We start from the raw sequence: 26,852 nt of genomic DNA on the forward strand, positions 1-26,852 counted from the left end.
CTCCAGGGTCTCCAGGGTCTTTCAATCAAGACTGTGGATAATGTGATTGTCCATCAAACCATTCCAGCTATAAGCAGTAATAAAAAAACTGTTCAGCTTCTGACCCTTGAACCCCCCCCCCCAAAAAAAAAAAGCAAAACAAAAAAAACATGAAAATATCTATGTCAGACCCATAGCAGAGGAAAATGAAGGTTAATAGTTACCACCATTCGAAACATATACAGAGGTCATCATTGTCACTACAACATTAATAAACATCTAATGCAGGAAACTGGAGGAGGGCCTCATGTGGGCTCCTCAGGTTGATTGAACCTGATGCAGTCACAACCTCTGCATCCCTCATTGCTTCACCAGTGTTGCCATGCCGTCTCATATCCATGAGGTAGGGAATACTGTCACTAGGTTTGGGCGTACACTCAACGTTTTGCCATGGTGCCCCATGATTTCTAGCTAGGCTATTAAGATTACTATTATAATGGCAATACTATACTATAATACTGATGACAGTCACATTTGACACATAAGATAACAATTTTGATTCAAATTCCATTTCAATTACCATTTCTGAAGAACAAATATATTATTGGCGTATAGCAACACAGATGGTCAATAATGATGAAGACATTCTCCTCTGACTGTGTTGTAAATGCTGTAAATCTCGGCTGCGTTGTAAATCTCGGCTCTTCTTGTAAGCAAGCACCTATTTAGCAAGGAGTCCTTGGGCTAGACTTCCTAACTATGCTACTGCCTGCTGAGCTTGCCCTAGTGGCTGCAGTTCAAGCAATTTGAGTCCATCAGGAGAAAAACGCAATATAAATGTTATTTGTCTTGTCTTTTTCTAAATATGAATAAACCAACCTGAGGTCAGTAGAAACACTCAACGTGGATGCCTCTGCAGACTGTGGCTTCCTCCCTGTACAAGAAGAAGACATGCAAAGCAGCGAGCACGTTACACATGTATGTACACCACAGTTAATTTGGTTCTAATTTACTTGTCTTCTACAATTTATTGCCATGCTGTTTCATGTTTAAATTCTCAGACTAATTCCTAAGGGCAGAAGCACGCAAAGTCATAATTTTCTGCTCTTGTGTGTTACATAGTTACATAGTTATTTTGGTTGAAAATTAGGAATCAAAGAGTCTACCTTCTCACTGTTTGGTGACTCAGCATCATAAAATATAGTGGTCTAAGCCATGTCACGTAAAGTTTACTCATAAAAGAATGTTTGTTTTGGATTCTCCATGCATGCCACATTTTTGTCATGTCATTCATGTCACGTCTTAAGGGAAATTATAGGACCCCTAATTAAATTCCAAATAGTAAGTTATGGTGATTGCAAATCTATATAGTTAAGCTTGAGGCTGTTAATCATGCCTTTAAACACACTATCCATCATTGTTGTGTTGCGTTAGGTGTCTTTTCCAAGTAATGTAACATTTGAAAAACTGTTAGATCTCCACTGGTGGCCTCACGATGAGCCTTGTGAGTGTATTAGCCTCTGTGCTTATAATTACTAATGTTCACTCATATGACTGTGGTGGGTAGAGAGTGCACATGATTCCACAGGTGTAGCCAACTAGCCAATGCTGTGCCTCATGTGCTGTGCATAGTGGGCCAAGGCAGAAAATGATTAAGACAAAATGGGGCCCTAGGCAAGATAGCAGTTTTTGCCCACCGCTGATGGTAACCTGGCTTTTTTGGTAAGATTTGGTGGGGGTAGCATCTACGAGGCACCTAGACTTTCTCCAGGCCCCAAGCAACTGCCTAGGTTTGCCTTGTGGATGTTATGGCTCTGGGCCAAGGAAAGGATTCGTACCTCCCTTGACATTAACCCAAGGTTGAGAGTTGTTATTAGCTAAAAAAATGTCTTCACTATTGTCCATTGACAATTTCATTCTGTTCTTTGTCCTTACTGCAGGCTGACTACTAACAAAGTTTAACCTAATGCCTTTCCTGACACCTGCTTTTTCTTCAACCAAGTCCAGTCTGCTGCCCATACCAAACTTGGCATGGCTTCCAGCCAAGTCCCGGCTTACTGTCAATTCAAGTTTAGCCTGCTGCCAGTCTTGGCCTTAGCCTGACATGCATAGTAAATTGGGTAACAGTAGCATATTGGTGGCTTTGCAATTGACTCCAAAAGTTGGTTACATTGACTACAATTCAAAAATCAGACATGACAAAACTATGCAATAAATCAGAAAATGGAGTGTAAAGTGTGTATTCTGACCATCCCTCTGACATAACTCACAGTCTACAATTATATGGAAGAGGCACTCAAGTGGCTTTTTCAAATTTGTGTTCATAAGGGCTGATTCAAGTCACAATGGGGGCCTGGGACAGAATTTAACTGGAGGCCCCCTGCCCCCCCCCCCCCCTCGCCCAGCCTACAGCATATTCACCGCCCTGGGCCCCTGAGTCAACTGCTGCCCTCACCCCAGATCTCCCCCCTCACCTTTACTGTACTCCCCGGGGGCCTCTGCATTGTTTTTGTCAAGATAGCGAGGCACCTGTCCCAGGTGCTGTTCCATTGGTCCAAGCACTCTCGCCCTCATCCTTTCAGGGCCACCTTTTCTCAGCTACCCGGCATGTGTTATTACCTAATGACCTGTGATAGATCATGGAGAAGAGCCAGTGATCAGGGATGAAGATGTGGAGAATGGATGGAGCAGCCTGCCAGGGCATTGAACTGCTATGCTGGCAAAACTTTGCAGGGGCTCAGAAGAGCACAAGTCAAGGGGAGACCTGGGGGGCCCAGCAGCACCTGGGGGCCGAGGGGAAACTGGACCTCTTTGCCTCTATGGTAGCGCCGGCCCTGGCATTTATCAAATCTCAGCAGTTACATGAAATGTTTCGGGGTAACTCCATTTATCTGCTGGCCTAGTGAATGGGTGAGTCACAGCATACAACTGTAGTATAACTCTCAGTCTATCCTAACAGCTGATGAGTAAGTCTATGGCAAAACCAATAACACATAAAGAAATCTGTTTTCCCTTTTTCAGTCATGTAAGAGCCTACTGTACATAAACTCATTCACCCTCCCTCCTGCTAAATGTCAAAAGCAATCACAGCACTCTTTACATTATACATATATTGTTTTCACTCTTCTGTGTTTATGTAGAATTTTTGACATTCAAATACCAAATATGGTGTTACTCCCCTAACACTATTCTGTCAACGGGCTCTTATTATTACGGATACTGATTGAGGAAAAATTGGAAATGTCATTTTTTTCTTGTATATTGACTAGATGGAGCACCGGAAACTGTAAATGGAAATACACTATGTCAACGTCTTGTAATTGCAAAATATTGTAAATACTTTGCTTCCAGAAGTCAAGTGTGTTTCCGAATGAAGACGTTAAATATAATACATTGTCAGATCTCTCTAGCCAGGACTCTCATTTGTCTGGCTCCTGGCCATATTTGGCAATAGTAAAAATATGTCTGTTCTGCGATAGAGACGCTTGATAAAACGTTGCATAGCTACCTACTATAATTGGTAAGGACATACCATTTCCAAAGAACTCGTTCTGGGCTTTCAAATTCTTTATTTCTTTGTTCAACTGTCCCTTGGTGGATTCTAGTGTTCTTAAAAAAAAAAATTAATATGCTATAATTAGGAGATTTTAACAGGATCACTCATTATATTTCATTCATTTGTCTGCAGTCACATAGACATTCTGTTGGAAATTGAATGTGTTAAATAAATAAATTGGAGATAATTAGGTGAAAAGTGAGCTCTAGACAAAACACATCTTTGTGCGGCCATTTACAATTATATAATTTACTCTGGGTTTTCTTCAAGCTTTGAGCCCCAAATAATAATTATTATTTGTGCTTGCTACCAAAGTGAAACAGGCATATGGTTTCATAAGCAAAATGTTAACATGTTAATTTGATAAATAAGAACATTCTCAAGTTGCACTAAGTTCCCGATCCCGTGCCTAACCTTAATGTCACCTCCTACCCAATTCTTAACACTAACCTCGCCCATCTCCTTTGCTTAACCTTAAAGGAATACTGTAGGGGGTCGGGGGAAAATGAGTTGAACTTACCCGTGGCTTGTAATGGTCCCCCGCAGACTTCCTGTGCCCGCGCAGCCACTCACCGATGCTCCGGCCCCGCCTCTGGCTCACTTCTGGAATTTCCGACTTTAGAGTCAGAAAACTCCTGCGCCTGCGTTGCCGTGTCCTCGTTCCCGCTGATGTCACCAGGAGTGTATAGCACAAGCCCAGTATGGTCTGTGCCTGCGCAGTACGCTCCTGGTGACATCAGGGGAAGCGAGGACACGGCAACGCAGGCGCAGGGGTTTTCTGACTTTAAAGTCAGAAATTACAGAAGTGAACCGGAGGCGGGGCCGGAGCATCGGTGAGCGGCTGCGCGGGCACAGGATGCCTGCGGGGGACCATTAGAAGCCCCTGGTAAGTTCAACTCATTTTTCCCCGACCCCCCTACAGTATCCCTTTAACCTCCCCCTACTCTATTCCTAACATTAACCTCTCCCCTCTCCTACGATTATCCTTAACCTCACCCCCTACTCTATTCCTAACACTAACCTCTCCCCTCTTCTATGATTAACCTTAACCTCCCCCTACTCTACTCCTAACACTAACCTCTCCCTTCTCCTATGATTAACCTTAACCTCACCCCCTACTCTATTCCTAACACTAACCTCTCCCTTCTCCTATGATTAACCTTAACCCTACCCCTACTCTATTCCTAACACTAACCTCTCCCCTCTCCTATGATTAACCTTAACCTCACCCCTTACTCTATTCCTAACACTAACCTCTCCCCTCTCCTATGATTAACCTTAACCTCACCCCTACTCTATTCCTAACACTAACCTCTCCCCTCTCCTATGAATAATGTTAACCTCACCTCCTACTCTATTCCTAACACTAACCTCACCTCTCTCCTATGATTAACCTTAACCTTACCACCTACTCTATTCCTAACACTAATCTCTCCCCTCTCATATGATTAACCTTAACCTCATGCCCTACTCTAATCCTAACACTAATCTCTATCATCTCCTATGATTAGCCCCAAATTCATCTCCTACTCCATTGCTAAGAACAACCCTATTACCCACTACCCTGTGCTTAACCTTAACCACTCCTCTCTCTCCCTGTGCCAAACCCCAACTTCACCCCTACTCTGTGCCTATCTGTGACATCTTTGTGCAGCCATTTAAAATGATATTATTTACTCTGGATTTTCTTTTATTATTTGTGCTTCATAACACAATGAAATATGTATATGCTCTCATATACAAAATGTTACTAGGTTAATACAATAAATGAGCATGTTTTTAAATTGCACTAACTTCCCTATCCTGTGCCTAACTGTAACTTGACCTTCCATGCAGTTGTTATTAACCTCTCCCTTCTCCTATGGCTAGCCGTTACCTCACCTCCTACTCTACTCCCAAAACTAACCTCACCCCTTTCCTCTGATTTACCTTAACTTAACCTCTCCCATCTCCTATGAATAATCTTAACCTCACCTCCTACTCTATTGCTGATACTAAGCTCTATCCTCTCATATGATTAGCCTTAACCTACCATCCTACTGTATATCTAATACTAACATCTACCGTCTCCTATGATTAACCCTAACTTCACCTCCTACTCCATTGCTATCAATAACCTGAATCTTCTCTTGTTCATAACCCTAACCTTACCCCTACCCTGTGTGTGCTTATCCTTAAACCTTCCCCTCTCCTGTGCCTAACCCCAACTTCATCCCCTACTCTGTGCCTATCTCTATCATCTCTCCTATCCTATGCTTAACCCTAACCACATCTCCTACTCTGTGGTTAACTTTAGCCTCACTCCTTACTCTGTGCTAAACCTTAACCATTCTCCTTTCATGTGCGTAACCTAACCTTACACCCTACACTGTGCCTAACCCTAAACTCTCTCCTCTCCTATTCTGGCCTACTGCTTTATGCCTAACCATAACTAATAGCCCATTGTTAACCTTAACCTACTCTTTGAACGATGTCCAGTTCTAACCATAGCCCTTCACCCTTGCTTGATCCTAAATTTTACCTTTTAAACAATGTCTAATCCTACCTTAAGTCCAAAGATATACTCCACTCTGTCCTGACATGATACTTTCCACAGCTTTTTAGCATAGCCCTACAGTTACTTGATCCTCAAAGATCCTAAGACTCCTACCCTCAGCCCCATAATTATAAATTTTTCTTACCTTCCTAGCACACAACGTTTCCATCACTTAAAGCGGAATATAACCCTGCATTTCAACTTTGCTCTAAAACATTATTTACAGCATATTATATGCAAAAAGCATTTTTTTTTTACTAGACCAGCATTGGAAGGGTTAAACACAGAGGTTTTAAGTTCCGTGCAGACATTCAGATAGTTACATTCTATTTAGTTAGTGTGTAACTGTTTATCAATAGATACATCTCTTTGGCTGTCCTCCAAGCTCCTTCTCAGTGAGAGAGATGAGTCACAATAAACACATATTTGTAAACAAAAAGTATCTAACTCAAGTTCGGATTCGTCTGCAGAAATCTCCAGGGACTTTAAAGCCCTGTGTAACCCTTCCAATGCTGGTCTAGTAAAAAAAAAAATGCTGGTTGCATATAATATACTGTAAATAATGTTTTAGAGCAAAGTTGAAATGCAGGGTTATATTCTGCTTTAACTATCGGCATTGCATTAGACATACTCTGTAGTTTCTGAATGAAATGTTAGGCTGTGCTGCAACTTGCAAGGTCACATGAGCAGAGCCATGTAGACATGCAGCACTGTACAATTATATCATCTTAATATCTCTTCCTTTCTTGGTACCTGAATGCTTCTTCCAAATTCCTCAGCCGGTTTGCATGAGCCAAACTTCTGCTGATTAAAACTTTGTCCACTACTTCCTGCCTTGGGGGTGCACTAGATGATTTGTTTAGTGTCCCTTTTAAGATAATAAGAAAGAAAACTTGTCACATATTTATGATGAATAGTATGATGAATAGTATGATGTGCTGAGAGTCACTTATTCACAGTCTCTAACCAGTAGTCAGGAGTTTGTTGCCAAAATCTCTTCCACCATAAAACCTGCTAGATTCCATTCTACACTACTGGAAGTCTGTCTAGGCCACACCCTCTCCCAGAGGGCTTTGTGCTATGGGAAGGTGAGTGGCAATACAAAGGTTAAATGAAACATACAACATACTGAGTGGAGTGGGTAGGGGACGGAACAACTCGACTTAGGCCCTGTTTCCACTACACGCAGATTGGATGCAGAATGGATGCAGAAAAACTGACTCCAATGAATGCCTATGGGAAAATCTGCATCAGAAAAAGCCCATAGGCTTTCATTGGAGTCAGTTTTTCTGCATCCAATCTGCGTGTAGAGGAAACAGGCCCTTAAGGTGGCCACACCGCATACAATTTTTTAAATATCTGTTCAATTCAATAATTGCAATCGATTTTTCTGACTGATTGTAACATTTCAAAAATAGGACCAATGTACCACACACCTATGTTCAATTTTTCCCCAATTATGATAAAAATGATTGGAAACTCTAAGAAAATTGCTAGAGTGTGTATATTAATAAATTGACAAACACACACCATACAATCTTTAGAAAAATTGAAGAAGAATTTCCAGCATTTCGGTTCGATAAAAATCGAAAAAAACTTGAAATTCAATCGGATTTTTCAGTCAAATGAAAAAAAAGCCTTCGATTTTTTGGGGAGTTCCGATCATATTAATCGAATTAATGTAAAATTGGATCATTTTATTGTATCGTGTGTGGCTACTTTCAGTCTTCACATGACTGTGAGTTAACTTCTGTGAAGCATTTAAAAATACATAATATTTACAGAGATTTCTGACCATAATGATTTACAGCATTAGGGTGTTCTACTGGTGGAGAGATGTAGGAACATTTGTTTTTTAATCCTCAAACTCTTTTTTTTTTTAAGTAAGCCTGTCATTTCCTTTATCAACATAAAATAAGGGTTTGTTTCACAAAACTTGCTCATGAATTATCTCACCCTACTTATGAACTCATGAGTTTGCTCTCCTTATCTGACCTATCTCATGATTCATCCTTCCTTGTGGCATATTCACCATGCAGCGGTAAAATTGCTGTGTGCAGGAAGTGCAGGACAATTTTACTGGTACTTCCAACAGCTCTGTAGCGGGTGTTGCACAATTAGCATGACCTGTGCTACCTAGGTAACATTGCTGGGCAACGCTTGCTACGCAAGTAGTGTGGTGGATGGTAGCTGGGCAATATATGTGTTATCTAGGTCCTAGGTTCTCAACGCGTGGTACGCGTACCCCAGGGGGTACATCTGATGGTTCCAGGGGGTACTTGGTAGAGTGTTAGAAAATGATAAATCTAATTTAAACTACACCAAATTAGTGGTTTAGCTAATTAAAAGCAATAGTACATGCTTGGAAATTGTTTAGAACCAATTTTCATGTGCTATGAATAAATATACAGTAGGTTGCAAAAGTATTCGGCCCCCTTGAAGTTTTACACATTTTGTCACATTACTGCCACAAACATGCATCAATTTTATCGGAATTCCACATGAAAGACCAATACAAAGTGGTGTACATGTGAGAAGTGGATTGAAAATCATACATCATTCCAAACATTTTTTACAAATAAATAACTGCAAAGTGGGGTGTGCATAATTATTCGGCCCCCTGAGTCAATACTTTGTAGAACCACCTTTTGCTGCAATTACAGCTGCCAGTCTTTAAGGCCCCGTTCACACTGCACGCGTTTCCAGCCGCGTTTTGGAAACGCGTGCAGGTGGCCGACACGCACGACATCAGACATTGCATAGTGCAATGTCTGATGTTCACACTGCATGCGTTCCGGACCTGTGCGGTCCGGGAACGCATGCTGCACGCATTTTTTGTAAGAACGCGTGGCTGTCCCATTCACTTTTCAGTGATGGGATCAGCCACGCAACGCACACAAACGCGGATGGCGTGCATTCGCATGCGTTGCGTTCCGCATGTGTGGCCATCCGCGTTTGTAATGTGAACGGGGCCTTAGGGTATGTCTCTACCAGCTTTGCACATCTAGAGACTGAAATCCTTGCCCATTCTTCTCTGCAAAACAGCTCCAGCTCAGTCAGATTAGATGGACAGCGTTTGTGAACAGCAGTTTTCAGATCTTGCCACAGATTCTCTATTGGATTTAGATCTGGACTTTGACTGGGCCATTCTAACACATAGATATGTTTTGTTTTAAACCATTCCATTGTTGCCCTGGCTTTATGTTTAGGGTCATTGTCCTGCTGGAAGGTGAACCTCCGCCCCAGTCTCAAGTCTTTTGCAGTCTCCAAGAGGTTTTCTTCCAAGTTTGCCCTGTATTTGGCTCCATCCATCTTCCCATCAACTCTTACCAGCTTCCCTGCTGAAAAGATGCACACCCCGAGCATGATGCTGCCACCACCATATTTGACAGTGGGGATGGTGTGTTCAGAGTGATATGCAGTGTTTGTTTTCCGCCACACATAGCGTTTTGCATTTTGGCCAAAAAGTTCCATTTTGGTCTCTTTTGACCAGAGCACCTTCTTCCACATAGTTGCTGTGTCCCCCACATGGCTTGTGGCAAACTGCAAACGGGACTTCTTATGCTTTCTGTTAACAATGGCTTTCTTCTTGCCACTCTTCCATAAAGGCCAACTTTGTACAGTGCATGACTAATAGTTGTCCTATGGACAGAGTCTCCCACCTGAGCTGTAGATCTCTGCAGCTCGTCCAGAGTCACCATGGGCCTCTTGACTGCATTTCTGATCAGCTCTCTCCTTGTTCGGCCTGTGAGTTTAGGTGGATGGCCTTGTCTTGGTAGGTTTACAGTTGTGCCATACTCCTTCCATTTCTGAATGATCGCTTGAACACTGCTCCGTGGGATGTTCAAGGCTTTGGAAATCTTTTTGTAGCCTAAGCCTGCTTTAAATTTCTCAATAACTTGATCCCTCACCTGTCTTGTGTGTTCTTTGGACTTCACGGTGTTGTTGCTCCCAATATTCTCTTAGACAACCTCTGAGGCCCTCACAGAGCAGCTGTATTTGTACTGACATTAGATTACACACAGGTGCACTCTATTTAGTCATTAGCACTCATCAGGCAATGTCTATAGACAACTGACTGCACTCAGATCAAAGGGGCCCGAATAATTATGCACACACCACTTTGCAGTTATTTAGTTGTAAAAAATGTTTGGAATCATGTATGGTTTTCGTTCCACTTCTCATGTGTATACCACTTTGTGTTGGTCTTTCATGCGGAATTCCAATAAAATTGATTCATGTTTGTGGCAGTAATACGACAAAATGTGGAAAACTTTAAGGGGGCCGAATACTTTTGCAACCCACTGTATATTTGTGAAGGGTACTTGTGATAATGTTTACTATGCTAGGGGGTACTTGGTGAGTACAGGGTTTTAAAAGGGGTACATACCCATAAAATGTTGAGAAACACTGATCTAGGTAACACAAATCGGGCTTATTTCATAATGCTTGCTACTGAACTGTCAGAAGTACTGGAACAATTGCCATACTAACCCTGAGCACAACTATTTTATCACTGAAATGTAAATATGCATACTTGGTCCTTATGCAAGTGACTTATCTCCTGAGTTTTTTCACTAAAAATACCTTTCCAACACTTAGCAATTGAAAAAAATGCTAAAAAGCAGGTAAAAAAAAGTATATTCTTGATTGCTGGTAGCTTTAAAGGTATTTATTGATCAGGTGTAAAAAATATCTCATGGGAGAATGCTTGAGATAAAAGTGAATTGAATATAGCCCCTTATCTGTTTATCTCAGCTCTCCTTACAGTTAAACGTCAACTGTAGTGAGAGGTATATGGAGGCTGCCATGTTGATTTCCTTTTAAGCAATACCAGTTGCCTGGCTATGCTGCCGATTCTCTGCCTCTAATACGTTTAGCCATAGACCCTGAACAACCAGGCAGCAGATCAGGTGTTTCTGACATTTTTGTCAGATCTGACAAGATTAGCTGCAGGCTTGTTTCTGGTGTTAACAAACACTACTGCAGCCAAACAGATCAGGGCTGCCAGGCAAGTGGTATTGTTTGAAAGGAAATAAATATGACAGCCCTCATATCCTTCTCAGTTCAGCTGTCCTTAATGCTGGATACACACGTTAAAGAGTAACTGTCAGGCTGCAAAAGGTAATTTAAACCTATATTCTCCTGTGTTAAACAGTTTAGAAGGAAGCCAAAAAGGCAATACTGAAGTTAAAAATCTCTCTTAATTTTGATGTGTGCTTATCAGCAAAGCTGTTAGACCCAAGCTCTTAAGAAGCCGAGAGCCGCATACCATACAGCAAAGCATTCTGGGGCCCTCCCCTCGGCTGCTATTGATAAGTTACAGGGCTCATGTTACAAAAGCAGCAGCTCACAACATTGAAAAAACTCCAGGCAGAGTACACTGCAGGAGTCCGCTATTGTTCCTAGCCACATGGCTAATTAATATTCACTGCACAGTAGTGTTTTACATTACCGATCTATTGTGTGAGTGAATCATCAGGAAGCAGGCAGGACATGATGACACATTTGGCTTCATAGGAGACAGACAAACATGGAACCTGCCATAAGCTGTCAGGAGTATCATTCTCTGCAAATACTATATAAAGATTCTGTGAAATCCAAACGTGGACAGTGAAATGCATATGTAATGTAAGTACAGCCAATGTTTAGCTACTGATATATGTGTTTATTTTCTCTGAGACCCTATACCTAACAGCTCCTCTTTAAGATTTCCCGTTCGATTCCCGGGATCGAACGGATCGAATCGATTATTTCCAACATGCTTGATTCGGATTTCGATCGTTTCTGCCGTCGATTTGCATGTTAAAGGGACTCCGAGCAGTGCAGAAACTATGGAAAGATGCATATCATTTTAAAGCTCTCTTTCTCCTCTTTCCAATGATATTTAAATCACTGCCCTACGCCTTTTAGTTTTCGCTATTTTCGCGATTGAAATTGCCGCGGCCACGATTTCAATCGCGAAAATAAAGAAAACTAAAAGGCGTAGAGCGACGATTTTGGTGTCGCCAGAAAGAGGAGAAAGAGAGCTTTAAAATGATATCCATCAAGCCATAGTTATATTGTATTACACAGGACGACACTTTCCCCAGTGTCAGCAGCTCCATTCAGCAGAAAAAGTCGGCCTGTGTAATACAATGTAACTATGGAAAGATGGATATCATTTTAAAGCTCTCTTTCTCCTCTTTCTGGCGACACCTAAATCGTTGCCGTACGTCTTTTAGTTTTCTTTATTTATGCGATTGAAATCGTGGCCGCGGCAATTTCAATCGCAAAAATAGCGAAAACTAAAAGGCGTAGGGCGGTGATTTATATATCATTGGAAAGAGGAGAAAGAGAGCTTTAAAATGATATGCATCTTTCCATAGTTTCTGCACTGCTCGGAGTCCCTTTAAGTATGCCAAATCGACGGCAGAAATGATCGAAATCCGAATCGAGCATGTTGGAAATAATCGATTTGATCCGTTCGATCCCGGGAATCGAACGGGAAATCTCAACGTGTGTATCCAGCATTAAAGAGACTCTATAACATTAAAAACATCCCCTGGGGGGTACTCACCTTGGGTGGGGGAAGCCTCCGGATCCTAATGAGGCTTCCCACGCCGTCCTCTGTCCCACGGGGGTCTCGCTGCAGCCATCCGAACAGCCGGCGACAGAGCCGACTGTCAGTTCAATATTTACCTTTGCTGGCTCCAGCGGGGGCGCTGTGGCTGCTTTCGGCTCAGAACTACGCGGAAATACCCAATCTCAGTCGGGTCCGCTGTACTGCGCAGGCGCCGGAAAGATGCGCCTGTGCAGTAGAGCAGACCCGACGGCGATCGGGTATTTCCGCCTACTTCGGAGCCGACAGCCGTCAGAGCGTCTGCGCAGGAGCCGGGAAGGTAAATATTGACGTCATCTTTCACGGAGGGCTGCAGCGAGACCCCTGAGGGACGGAGGGCGGCGTGGGAAGCCTCATTAGGATCCGGAGGCTTCCCTCACCCAAGGTGAGTACCCCCCAGGGGATGTTTTGATGTTACAGATCCTCTTTAAGGTGAATACTAAGTAAGGTTAAAAAAAAATTAAAATTGTGAATCAACCTTGAAGTGTTCTCTGAATGAAGTTATATGTACGCAACTAAAATTCTGTACAAATTATTCATATGCTAGTGTTCATTTCACTTCATGATGATATGAACCAGCTTGTTGGAGTAGAATGGAGATGCAGTGTCTGCTTAGTGAAAGAATATCATCACTGCGCTTCATCCACAGCCAGAGCTGACAGCAGGTGATACAGTGCTTCCGACTATTCTGAGTAGTTTCCATTTTCTGAGATTTATAGCTTTGTGTTATGCACCTGCAGAGATTCATTAAAGGATAATTCTGGTCCAAACAAAATGCAGAATTTTATTCAAAATGAAGAGGTAGTAAAATCATGTTGAACCCAATTCAATTCTTTTAATAAAACCACTGACTATAATAAATGTAATCTTCTTTGGCCCGTGCCTTTACATTCTACATATTATCCACAAAGACAGTAGAAGCAGTCTTTTAATTCTATAACCAAGGGGAAGGCTTGGCAATATGGAGGGTTTTGTAACTCAAAAGGGGGCAACACACCATACAATTTTCATAAAATCTGACTGTACAATTTTTATACAATCTTACCAACATCCATGTAGTATAACAGCACTCGGTGATTGATTGTAGAGCCAGATTGCATGAAAATTATATGGTGTGTGGCCACCTTAAGGCTAGGTTTACAGTGGTCAGTTGCATAACACATGGGTTATAATGAGTGTGAACTGCTATGTAGTCTGGACATAGGCTTTAATACAAAGCCTGTATAAGGCGATTTAGAAAAACGTGATCAGTTACAATACTGTACTGTGAAAAGGCCCTTAGAATTATATGGGCAGTGAGTTGACATGCACAATTATTCTGCAAAGCAACCAAGCACCGTGAACAGGGACTGAGGCCTAGTTCACAGTGGTCAGTTGCATTGCAAAATAGTTCTGCATGTCAACTCACTGCCCATACACTTCTATAAGCTGGTGACAGTACTGGATCACGTTATTCTAACTCGCTGCATGCTGGCTTTGTATTAAAGTCTGTGTCCAGTCTCCATTGCAGTTCACAGTCATTATAACCCATGCTTTATGCAACTGACCACTGTGAACTTAGCCTCAGACTTAATGAAGAACAAGATAAGAGTTAAGGTGGCCACACACGATACAATAAAATGATCCGATTTTAAATCAATTCGATAAAAACGATTGGATCTCCCGAAAAAATCGAAAGCTTTTTTTTTCATTGTACTGAAAAATCCGATCGGATTTTCCATTTTCTTCGATTTTCATCGATCCGGAATGCCAGATATTTTTCTTCAATCTTTCTGAAGATTGTATGGTGTGTGTTAGATTGTCAATTTATTAATATACAAACCCTAGCAATTTTCTCAGAGTTTCCAATCACTTTTATCATAATTGGGGAAAAATTTTACATACGTGTGTGGTACATTGGTCAGATTTTTGAAATGTTACAATCAGTCAGAAAAATTGATTGCAATTCTTAAATTGAACAGATATTTAAAAAATTGTATGGTGTGTGGCCACCTTAAAGCGGTTCAACACCCAGCATTACAACTTTGCTTTAAAAGATTGCTTACAGCTTAGAAATTATTATGCCAGATTTTTTTTTAAGCAGAAATTCACTGAATGGGTTAAACATGACATTTTAGTGTTGGATTTAACTAGGAATCCGCATCCCTTCTTATCTTTAGTTACAAATGTATCTTTGTTTGGAATGCAAATAAACCTTTGAAAAGCCTGCCGGGGAAGCCCTCTTTGTTCTCTCAGAGCAGTGTTTGTTTATTACTTTGTAAATAGATACATTTGTAACTAAACCTAAGCACGGAGGAGGATTTCTAGCTAAATGCAGCACTAAAATGTCATGTTTAATCCATTCAGTGAATTTCTGCTAAAAAAAAAATCTGGCATAATCGTTTCTAAGCTGTAAGCAATCTTTTAAAGCAAAGTTGAAATGCTGGGTGTTAGACCACTTTAAGGTTAAGGGGAATGTTAGTGCTAGGCATAAGTAATGAAGGAGAGTTAGTAGTGACATCTCTGTCTAACGGGTTCTGTGATGTAAGGAGTAAAACCACACATACTGTTGCAGAGCGGGCAGTTTTTCCCTGATGCTGTGCAAAGCATGATGGTATTTCCTATGTTGTTATTCACGTTGCCTAGCAACTGGGAAGGGTGATCAGCAACCAGGACAGTTGGGAACTGTGTCTCATGCTCCCTGTCACCTCCTTTCAACCAAAAAGATGGCTGCCATCATGAAATCAAACATTTGCCCGTTCTTTTAAAACAGGGTGGGTAAGAGATTATATTACCTATCTATTTTAATTAACATAACTAATGTAACTTAATGACAGTATGTTTGTTTAGGCTGGAGTTCCTCTTTAATTCAGACAGTATTTTGAGTCTGCTTTCTGGAGGTAAGTCCACCGCTGCCTCCCAGCAAATTTTAAAACTTTTATTACCTTTTATCCTGCTGGCGCCTCTGTTCTCTTACGATAATATTGTGTCTACCCCTGGTGGAGGTGTGACCTACCCCTACTTTTCTGATCTACAAAGAGCGACATCTTAAACAGACTCTGTCACAAAAATGTCATCCTTTTTTCTACTATCCTACAAGTTCCTAAACCTATTCTAATGTGCTTTGGCTTACTGCAGCACTTTCTACTATCACCGTCTCTGTAATAAATCAACTTATCTCTCTCCTGTCGGATTTGTCGCCCTGTGTCTGGAAGGCTGGAAGGCTGCCAAGTCTTCAGTGTTGTTGATCTGTAATGCACGCACCCCTCCAGGCCCCCTCTATGCACACTCCCATGTGTGTTATTTAGATTAGGCAGCCTCTCTGCTCTCTTATCTTTTACAAGCTGGATAAATCTTTACAAGCTGGATAAATCGTCCTTTGTTAGGCTTTGAAAGGAGCTGGGCTGTAACATGCTGAGGAATTACAGACACCGGCAGAGCTGTCTGCAGGAAGAAACAATCAGTCTGTTACTCTTCAGTGGATGAGAGCTGCAGGGGGAAGAAGGTAAACACACAAAAGATCTCTTGAGATTCAAAAGGAAGGCTGTATACAGCCTGCTTGTGTATGGATGTATTTTCTATGTGTGGACACACTGTACATCAACCTACTTCCGTTTTTGGTGGCCATTTTGTTTGTTTATAAACAAACTTTTTAAAAATGTTTTTGACCACATTCAATGCAGCGGGGAGCGGCGAAATTGTGACAGTGGGGAATAGGAGATGTCCCCTAAAGCACTGGTATGTTTACTTTTGTGCGATTTTAACAATACAGATTCTCTTTAATCCTGAGTGAGGACAGGTCTAATCTCCTCACCTGCATCTACAGTGGTTGCCTAAGAGGTAAGCCATGTTTGTGAGTATATTTATCTCACACTTACATTTATCCACAGTTTCCTATACATACTACACTATATTGGGCTCTCGGTGTTTCTTACTTATATACCGTATTAAAATCTTCTAGTGAGCTCTTCTGAACTGTGCACATACTAGAAGCAGAGAGAGCTTGTTTTCAGCTCAGCTAAGAATGTAACAGCACAGGAATGTAAACAAAACATAATTTTAACTCCTCTTCGGATGTGGATCATAAGCTGAAGGGGCTTTTTTTTTATTGCAGAGCAAGGTGCTGTGTTTAACTGTTTGAATGCTGTTCTGCTACAGTTTTTTTTCTGGTACAGTATTAGGTTTAAAGCTGTAAGTAATCTTTTAGAACAAATAGGAAATGCTGAGTTTCAGACCATTTTAAGTGAGTTGGTTGTTTAGTTGGTTGTCATGTGTGAATGTACTTGTCAGGTATACAACTTATTGTGTGGTTGGTCTTGTGCTATTGGTTGTGCATTAAATTAGACGTGTGTATGAGCCTTTAGCCCAGCACTGGGCAAACTATAGCCCCCAGGCCGGAGTGCTGTTACTCCGGCCCGCCAACAGGCGTAATACACTGCCACGTCCCAACATCACGTCATGTGATGCCCTGTTGCCTTGGAGACGTGACGCTGGATTCGGCGATCTGGTGAGTATTAAGTTCCCCTTTGTTTCTGCCTGTTTGCGACTCTGCAGGGAGGAGGGATGGGGGAGGATTTCAAGGAATGCGGCCCGTGGCCCGTGGCATGCGAGCTGGCCCGTTCAAAATTTGCCCAGTCCTGCTTTAGCCTGTCATTATCTTTGATAATAGAAGAATGCATGTATACTTCCAAACCTTCTGAGTAACTTTCCATCAGCGAATGAACTGCAGAATGCCCGTAGTGCTTTACAACTTCTCTGCGCAGCTCTCTTCCAATTATGTACTGCTTGGCAGACACAGATATCTGTCCAGAGGTGTCATCTGCTTCTTTCAGGCTGGATTTGTGAAATGTCAGCTGTGAAGAGCAGAAACCAGGAAACAGATTGTTAGAAATGCCTGTCTGGGCGATGAATTTCCCAAGCTGAGTGTGATTTGTTTTATACAAATTGCAGTGTTTTAAGCTGCGATCATATGACATTCCTGCCCTTAATCAGGAGCAGGTCTCTGTCTCTCTCATCCGCTGCTTATATAATGCGCTAGCAATGTGAGGCATCTCTGCAATGGGCACTTCTGTAGACTTGGTGGCGCGCAGAGAAACTGGAAGTCCCAAGCACTATTTATCTGATATTGTAGTGTTTATATTGTAACTTGGGCTCCAGCGATTCTCATTAAACACGCTTCCCCTGAGTCACTGTTACTGATACATTTTATTTTGCTAGGGAGAAGGGTTGTTATTGCTCTTATATTCAGTGGAAGATTTATATTTATATGGCTATTTGTTCTCTTGCTTTTTACAGGAAGATATAAATTGCCGTACCACATAAACAGACTTGTGAGCAATGTGACATATTGCTGTGATGCAAGGTAGTGTACCAGGAAACTCCAGGACCGCGATACACAAAGAAGAAAAAAAATAAACCAGGAGTAGTGATAATCGTGATAGTAAATTTTGCTTATGTGTAATTTTGCGTAACTGCGAAAAATTATGTGGAGTTTTGCTTAATTATAAGTGTATGCTTAATTTTTGTAATTACAATTATTACAATTATTTTCATAATTAAGATTATTTTCATAATAGCTAATTCCTAATTACACACAATTTTGCAAAGATATGACCAAATTTTACATAATTCTGAGTGAATATGATAATGTTGTGTGTAATTACGATAAATTATGCAAAATTATGAGTAAACACGAAAATTACACACAAAATTACAATATACACAAAGAAAAAGCCATCCATCTGGCAACCATGATAACAAATGAAGAAATCACTTTTCTCCAAAGTACAAAAATCTTTATTCAATAGGTAACGTATACAATATAAAAACAATTAAAAACTATAAGCAGCAATGCACAGTGTACTACATAATATAAAGAATAGTCATGTAAGTTATTCAATAGTAACGGAAGACATGGGCAGATACAATGTAAGTATACACTAGGCCAACAGAGCATGCAGCATAGTAGACAGTTACACAAACACCCGATCTGGGTGTAAAAAAAAGAAGTAATGAGGACCGCTATAAGCGCAAACAGGGCACAGAAAGCCTCAAAATGAAAAAAGTAAATGGTGTCTTACCACAAACGTCCCCGAGTTGTACACTGGCCGTGCTGCCCCTCACATGAATCGCAATGGGCTGTTGCTTCTTCAGAGGATAAAGAGGTACACAAACGTTCCCCTATAAATACGGAAGCTGCCGTCCTAACTAAGCGCATGACATGGCCCCGTCATACTGACGCAACCGCGCTGTGCGTCATCACGTGACGTAACTGCAAAATTACGTCATCACGTGACGTGATTGCAACATTAAAATGCAACATTACGAATTGCAACAATTTTTTTTTTTCTTTTGACAAAAATTATGAGTCACGATTTTGCACCATAATTGCAAATTACAAAGCAAAATAACACATATGCAAAATTTCAGCTCATCACTAACCAGGAGCCAATTAGTGTAATATGCCAAGATGCAAGGTACATTCTAGAACAGGGATCTCAAACTGGTCCTACGAGGGCTGAGGTCCTCACACATTTTTGACACCGCTCAAATTAATTGATGGGTCTGAATCAGGTAAAGTGTGGTCCATCAGGTAGAACACATTCCTCTCTTTCTCAGTCCATCCTAAACACTGGCATGGATCTGGCCCTCCAGGCCTGGAGTTCGACACCTATGTTCTAGAATAAGAGGATTACTTGCAATATTCAGGTTACAATAGAAATGCAACCATCAATAAGGCCTATGGAGGAATAACTACCTCCGCTCAGGCTTGCAAGGGTCCTCACTGGCTGTGCCCCTGGTGAGATAATTAACCTCTGATTGTGACATACTAAAATACTACTTCCCAACAGAAGTGTAGCAGTAAACAAACTGGAGGCACCTAAAAATTATAAAATAATTAAAAACAGCTTATAAAGCAGAGGTAGTAGTTGACTTACCTCTCCTGTAGAACATAATACCTAAAAACGACTTACTGAGATGCTTGAAACAGACCTCCTTTAGCCACATGGCACTTTTTGGTGCTAGTGACCTGATGAAGTGGGGAATGCCCTTGAAACGCGTTGTCTGATCCTGTTTATTTTGTGCAATAAATATTTAATATTATGCTCTACTGGAGAGATAAACCAACTTCTCCTTTTTTACACTGTTTTAATTATTTCATTATTTTAGGGCACCTCCATCCTCCAGTTTATATATCTGTTTTGATCATTGTTGCATTGTGTCCCAACAGTATTTCCTGTTTTCTGACAGTACCAGACATAGCACAGGCCATGCACCAGACAACTCCTCTGGGTGCCCCCTCCCCTCTTCCATTGTTTGAGGCCTCTTCATCTTGTAACATTTGCCATTGCTAATAGATCAGGGAAATAACTGGTATTGCGCTGATATCACATACCTGGACTACTACTGTGCATTTCTCAATTTATTTTTATTTGATTAGATTTCAGGAGAAATGAGAGGAAATATTGGTTGGGCTATGATATTTATTGACTTTCCATGTGTCTATTGTGCAAATGTAAAATGGAGTATTTTATATGTGCAGCTCATGTGTTGCTTCTAACAACAGCAAGATGGCTGCTGTTGTGCTAGGAGTGGCTAAGGTTACAATAGACTGCAACAGGTTAGCTGTGGGAGGAGTTGGCTAGGATAAGCCAACTCACATATAGGAGAGAGATGCTTTGCCTGGTCTACAGATTGAGGGCGAAGGACATGCTTGTTTAGAATTCATGTGCAAGGAGGGAGCATGTGTGAGCTTGGAAAGGAAAAGTCTCTTGCTCTGCGAGTCCGTGGTCTGAGCAGGATTTTACAGCGTTTGTAAAAGATAAGTAACTCATTAGTGTTTACTTACTATTGTAAAGATTGTATGTGTATGCTTTCCTATTTGTGCTTGAAATTGTACAGTTCTGCTATTGTTTGTGTTTTGCCTTATCTTAGATCTTTTGCTTTAGTAAACTCAAGTTTCTAGTGTGGGCTTCCAATGTCACTACCAGCTGTGTATTGCTCAGCGCAGTACAATTTGTCAATTGCTGCTCTTAAAGAGAACCCGAGGTGGGTTTGAAGAATATTATCTGCATACAGAGGCTGGATCTGCCTATACAGCCCAGCCTCTGTTGCTATCCAAAACCCCACTAAGGTCCCCCTGCACTCTGCAATCCCTTATAAATCACAGCCACGCTGCTGACAAACAGCTTGTCAGAGCTGGCTGTGTTTATATCTATAGTGTCAGTCTGCTGCTCTCCCTGCCTCCTGCAGAACTCCAGTCCCCGCCTGCATCCCTTCCCTCCCTGCTGATTGGAGGGAAGGGACTGGGGCAGGGACCGGAGCTATGCAGGAGGCGGGGGAGCAGCTGAGACTGACACTACAGATGTAAACACAGCCTCAGAGCATGGCTGTGATTTATGAGGGATTGCAGAGTGCAGGGGGACCTTAGTGGGGTTTGGGATAGCAACAGAGGCTGGGCTGTATAGGCAGATCCAGCCTCTGTATGCAGATAACATTCTTTAAACACACCTCGGGTTCTCTTTAAGTATTTTCATTGAGTTGAACAGATTGTTGTTTTCAGTAAAAAAAGGCAAAATGTCTGTAGGGCCCATTAACTTTTCCTCCTCACAGCAGGTCATTGTATAGAGATAATAAAAGGGCCTGCAAAAAAGTTCTTAGTAGTTTTTAGTTGGACAGAGTGGAGAAAGGGTGGGCACGGTGGTCTCTATAACTAACAATGCCATTCATTACAGGTTTAGTTTGTTATGTTTAGTGCATTGCATAGGCAAACGCAGGGGGGAATTACAACTGCCCAGAATCCCCCCTCAGACCAGGGCCGGTGCAGTGTCTGGAGACAGGCATAAGTTAAGACACCAGAATATCTGCAGGCATCCTGCAGCTCACAGCACCGCCCCCTTTCTTTCCCTGCTACAGTTGACTTTGGATGTAGCAGCAGCGTGTGATCAGAGCATTGAGCAGCAGTGTGTGTACCGAGCATGGAGCAGCTCTGGGAAACTCAGGTATGAGCACAGCCCTGTTCACCTACTGGGTAAATGCTTCACTTTTCCCTTCCTTAGCAATGTCGGCTGTTCTCATTATTATTTGTATCCAAACTGCTCCTGATCTATACTGTTGTCAATAGGGAGCAGATCGGACATTTAGGAAATAATTGTCAGATCCTGTCAGTTGGACGAGAAATTGCATTATGTGTACATAGCATGATGTCCTACCATATTATTTATACTGTATTGTGTGTGGCTGAGGGACCCCTTTCAGGAATCCCCCCCTTGAAAATCCTGGGTTTGCCCCTGCATTGAGGTGATTGCTTGTAAATATGTGTCTGTACCTTTTGACCAATGCCCGGTGAAAAACTAGCAATTCCGTTTTTTGCCAAGCACCCACCTGCTCCCACCCCACTGCTTGTGTCCTGAAGTGCTTTGTTGTGTCATATTGGATCCTGGAGTAAAAGCAAGCTACACCTGGATCGCTGCAGTGCCGCCTTTTCCTTTGCTACCACAAACATCATCTGTTTGCTCTTATTTGGCTAAGCACGCCACGTATAGGCTGCTTGTAGGCTAGATTGACTCAAGCCCACAAATCAGAACACCATTAAAGCCGATGTGGAAAAAAGTCTAGTGGTTCATTTGGGCCACTGGATAGCAGCTAGTGCAACCAAATGCACCAAAAGGGCATGAGGAGCTCACTATTTTTCTGGGAAACACAATGGCCTCAATTCACTAAGATCATGCTGGAGATAATAAGGCAAGAGAAAACTTACCTCCACACAGTGAGAGAGTTATCTTATCTCTTCATTCCTTAAGTTACCTCTTCTGTAGTTAATTTACCTCCTCTGTAGTTAAGTTACCTCCTCTGTAGTTATTTTCACACGCAGTTAATGAACAGCCTGTCTTTAACTCTGGAGTTATTTTAAGGATTAAAGAGTTAACTTAAAGACAGAAGAGTTAACTTTAGGTTTGCCTGAGGTAAAATGTTTCCTGAATACTACATGCCTTATCACCATGGTAACAACTCTAGAAGAGTTATTAAAGACAGGAGATAAGCTTAGTGAATTGAGGCCATTGCCTTTTTTTTTGTAGAGTGGTAAAGTATATACAATGGTGGCAAGAGGGCATTTTATACAGCAGCATGGGAAAAACTCATACCCCCTAAATGTACAGCTTTGTGGTCTTGCTTAATACTGCACATGCTATTATGGAATCTTTAAAAGTACCTTTTGGGATTCCCAATAGTGACACCATTCATTGTCATATGTCGCAGAGGAGCACGGCCTGATCAGCAGGAAGGCTCAAGCAGCAATGGAGGGCCACATCACGCCCAGAGAAGGCTCATTAGGATCCAGAGGCTTCTCTCTCCTTAGGTAAGTATCTGTTTTTAATAACTTTTTGGCCTTGGATTCTCTTTAATGCTATTTAAAGTGAACCGAGCAACATTTTTAGCACCCAGGGCATCTCAATAACACATTAAAAATGCATATTAACAATGCGGCTCATTATTAAAAAATCCATTCTACCTCTTCATTTTACATTTAAATGTTTGTTAGAGGCTTTTATTGCTCTACTTCCCTGGCCTGGGCCTGCCATCTGCAGAAAGAGCAGGCAGATAAGGATTGCTGTAATTAGCAGTAGCAATGAGTAAACAAAAGCTTTCAACAACTTTGGGGGATAAGGGGGGGGGGGGGGGGGGACACAGATCGGAAGTAGAGATGGCTCGAACCTCCGATTTTAGGTCTGCGAACCTCGAACGCGAACTTCCGCAAAAGTTTGGTTCGTGCAAAGTTTCACGAACCGCAATAGTGTGCAATGCACCGCAAACAGCTGTTTGTGTAGTGATGGCCTTGCTGGACTGGTGCGCACCATGGCGAGTGTGCAGGCCATGGGGGTTTTCAAGCCCATATGGTCGCCGGGCTGTGGTAGCTCAATGATAGCACAACAGTGACTGTCCAGCTGATCGAATTTGGTCTATCCACATTAAAGCAACGACCTTATTATCTTGGGTCAGGTGTCCCCCCCCCCTGACACACCCATATAGCCGGCGGTCATTGCTTCATTGTGATACGCAAGCCCCTTCACCGCAGCAAGGTACTGATCACGAAGGGGAATTGATACATGTACATGCCTTTTTTTTTTGTTGCAGCTGCAGTGCAGCCAGAAAAATTAGGCAGGCATGTACACGCACCAGAAAAATTATTATAGCAGCCACTGCTAGCATTTTCAGGGATCCACCTGGAGTCCTAGACCCTGTTGGTGGTGGCGGAGAAGGCAGTTAAGCGGCCTGCAGGCAGAGATGCTGTGTGGGGACTGGGGACCAACTTAGTCTTGAGGCAGGAAGTCACACGGCTTGCAGGCAGAGATGCTGTGTGTGGGGACTTACTTAGTCTTCGGGCAGGCCTGACCATGCTTTGCATACCACGTGGTCAGATGGACACTTCACCCAACTCTGTGTGCCAGAGATGACACCACTTGCCTTTCAACATCACGGTACAGTTTGGGTATCACCTTTTTTGAGAAATAATTGCGGCCTGGTATCTTCCACTGCGGTGTGTGGCTTTGCTTTTGTGTGTTGCGTTTCCTCAGGTGGTCATCCCATTGCAGTTTGTGCTTTGTCATCATGTGCCTTCATTAGGAAGTTGTCCCTACGCGGGTCTTGGTCTTTCCACGGCTCAATTTTTGGTGGCAGAGAGTACAGATGGCATTGCTCTCATCTGAAGCAGACACACAAAAATTTTTCCACATCGCTGAGCCCTGGGATGATGGCATTTTGGTGGTGGCGGCCGACTGAGTGTTAAGTGGGGTGCCAGAATCAGAGCTGGAGAATGAAGATATGTCACGAGTCTGTGCGAAAGCGGAGGAAGATGAGGTGTTCTGTGGTAAATAGTCAACTACGTTCTGACAATCTTGGGGTTTTATGGCACGTGCCTTCTGAACACTGTACTTTGGTCCAGGGCCGCACGAATTCACAACATCACGACCTCAAACAGACCTGCCGGGTGGCCTGCCTCTGTCTGTTTTGCCCATATTGGGGGGGATGAATTAAAAGGTATGCACTAACTTGACTAATACAATGTGCAGTCACACAAGTGCAGTGAACAGGTATGCAGTGACTGGTATCAATACAATGTGCAGCTGTCACACACACAGCTACCGTGAACAGGTATGCAGTGACTAGTATTACAAATGTGCAGCTGTCACACACACAGGTACCATGAACCGGTATGTAGTGACTGCTATATAATTTAACACTGCGTGCTGTCTCGCAGGTGCACTGAACAGGTTTGCAGTGATTGGTATCAATACAATCTGCAGCTGCCTGTCACACACACAGGTACAGTGAACAGGTATGCACAGTCGGACTGGTATTACAAAATGTGCAGCTGTAACACACGTACATTGAAAAGGTAGTCACTGAATTTGCTGGGCCTTGCACAGTAGCGGAATTAGCAAGGGCCAGCTGCGAGTGACTGACAGGGCTGTATATGCAAGTGTCAGTGGGCCACAAAAAAAAAAAAACAGATCACAAGAATAAAATCAGCTCTCAAAAGAGCTGTTGTGAGGTGCAATAAGTATCAGCAAGGAGCAAGCTAACAAGCCTGACAAGAGCCTAACTAAGCTTTCCCTATGTCTCTGCAGCAACCTCTCCTTTCTCTAATTACTGCAGCCACACCGAGTGAGATAATGGCCAACAGAGCTGCCTTATATAAGGGGGGAGGGGGGTGGTTCCAGGAGGGAGTGTATCCTGATTGGCTGCCCTGTATCTGCTGACTGTGATGTAGAGGGTCAAAGTTGAGCCTAATGATGTAGTATAGGGGGCGGGTCAAGCTCGCATATAGTTCACGGTTAACCGCGAACGCGAACCAGCGATGTTCGCGCGAATAAGTTTGCATGCGAACCATTCGGGCCATCTCTAATTGGAAGAAACTTCAAACAGTTCAGGAAGTTACACTTGATTATATTCACACCTTCCACTGGATAAATAAGAGCAGAGAAAAGGGGGAGGGGAAATCGCAGCACTTAGAGACCAGGACTTAATGCAGAAAAAGAAAGCTGTTTGGATTATTTTAAAAAAAAAAATTAATGTAATACCAACAAACAAAGTTTAAAGCTAAATCAAATTTACATTTTTATTTTACTGATAACAACTATCATTACCTGAGGGTCATGGGTAGACATTCCAAGCTTGTTCTTGAGAGTCTGAACTCTGGAATCGTATGTTATCCATGTTGGATCTAATTCTATATTCTAAGTAAAAAAGCAAAATTTAGACGAGCCAGTGCAAACATATCCATTTTAAAAACCCTAAAGAACTTGGAATAGATAGCTATAAATAGAAACTCATCTTTTACCTCAAATTTTTCTGCCAGTGAAAGTCCTAGAGTCTGTCGTAAGGCTTCAACTTTATTGTTGTAGCGTGACAAATGTTGCATTAATTTAATTTCATCCATCTGTTAAAAAATAATACATGGAATACTTAGATAAGTACAGTATAACTATAGTACTTAGTATATGTACAGTACTCAGCTATGAAAATTCTTGTCATAAATTACTTTAAAGTGTAAGTGCAAGTATAATATAGAGTTTAAATGCAAAACAGGAGGTGGGAAAAAGAGGCAGGAATGAAGCACTAGATCTAATCTATAGAAGAGCCGCTTTACAAAGACATCAATCTTTTCAAATAGGCTAGAGTTCATAAAAGTTTGTGAGAACACTGCTATACCCCAGCACCCCTAGCTAGTTAAAACCTCCCTAAAACCACGCTGGACCACACAAAAAGCGCTCCCACAATTGACCACACATCTGCACCTCACACCCATCTAATTTGGATTGGCCAATCCGTAACATGTGATGAGATATGCTGGGTTCACACTATAACAGTAGTTAATATTTCATCAGCATCTCTCGAGGTATACAAGAATCCAATTGTTACTGCTAATAGATACCATTAACCAGTTCAAGGCTGGACACTTCAGCAACCATTGCCACAACACATATCCAGCAACTGATACTACTCAATTCAGTGAGCGACAATAGCAGATGTCATTTCTTCTTCATCAAATATGCTGACTTTCTTACAATTTAGCAATGCATCATGCACATCACTGTAATGTTACTTGATATCTGAGATTCTGGTTATAGTAGTCCCTTGCGTCGGAATGCACAGTGAGTACCACCCTTGTGCTGGCTATCCGCTCAGCTACACATGTC

The 26,852-nt window shown here is 42.1% G+C and overlaps 1 protein-coding gene across 6 annotated transcripts in view; it reads right to left on the bottom strand.

Moving 5' to 3' along the window:
* LOC137546215 (uncharacterized) overlaps positions 1 to 26,852 on the bottom strand; it is a 105,510-nt gene that overhangs the window by 58,224 nt on the left and 20,434 nt on the right. For all 6 annotated transcript variants that reach the window (XM_068268438.1, XM_068268406.1, XM_068268386.1 and 3 more), the window contains 6 exons: positions 25,994 to 26,092; positions 25,800 to 25,889; positions 17,345 to 17,504; positions 6,825 to 6,939; positions 3,512 to 3,588; positions 859 to 913 (listed from right to left, as the gene is read on the bottom strand). In XM_068268438.1, the coding sequence (XP_068124539.1) occupies positions 859 to 913; positions 3,512 to 3,588; positions 6,825 to 6,939; positions 17,345 to 17,504; positions 25,800 to 25,889; positions 25,994 to 26,092 (596 nt within the window). The remainder of the gene's footprint in view (positions 1 to 858; positions 914 to 3,511; positions 3,589 to 6,824; positions 6,940 to 17,344; positions 17,505 to 25,799; positions 25,890 to 25,993; positions 26,093 to 26,852) is intronic.

This window comes from Hyperolius riggenbachi, chromosome 1 (assembly GCF_040937935.1).
Source record: "Hyperolius riggenbachi isolate aHypRig1 chromosome 1, aHypRig1.pri, whole genome shotgun sequence".
In the NCBI taxonomy this organism is placed as follows: domain Eukaryota; kingdom Metazoa; phylum Chordata; class Amphibia; order Anura; family Hyperoliidae; genus Hyperolius; species Hyperolius riggenbachi.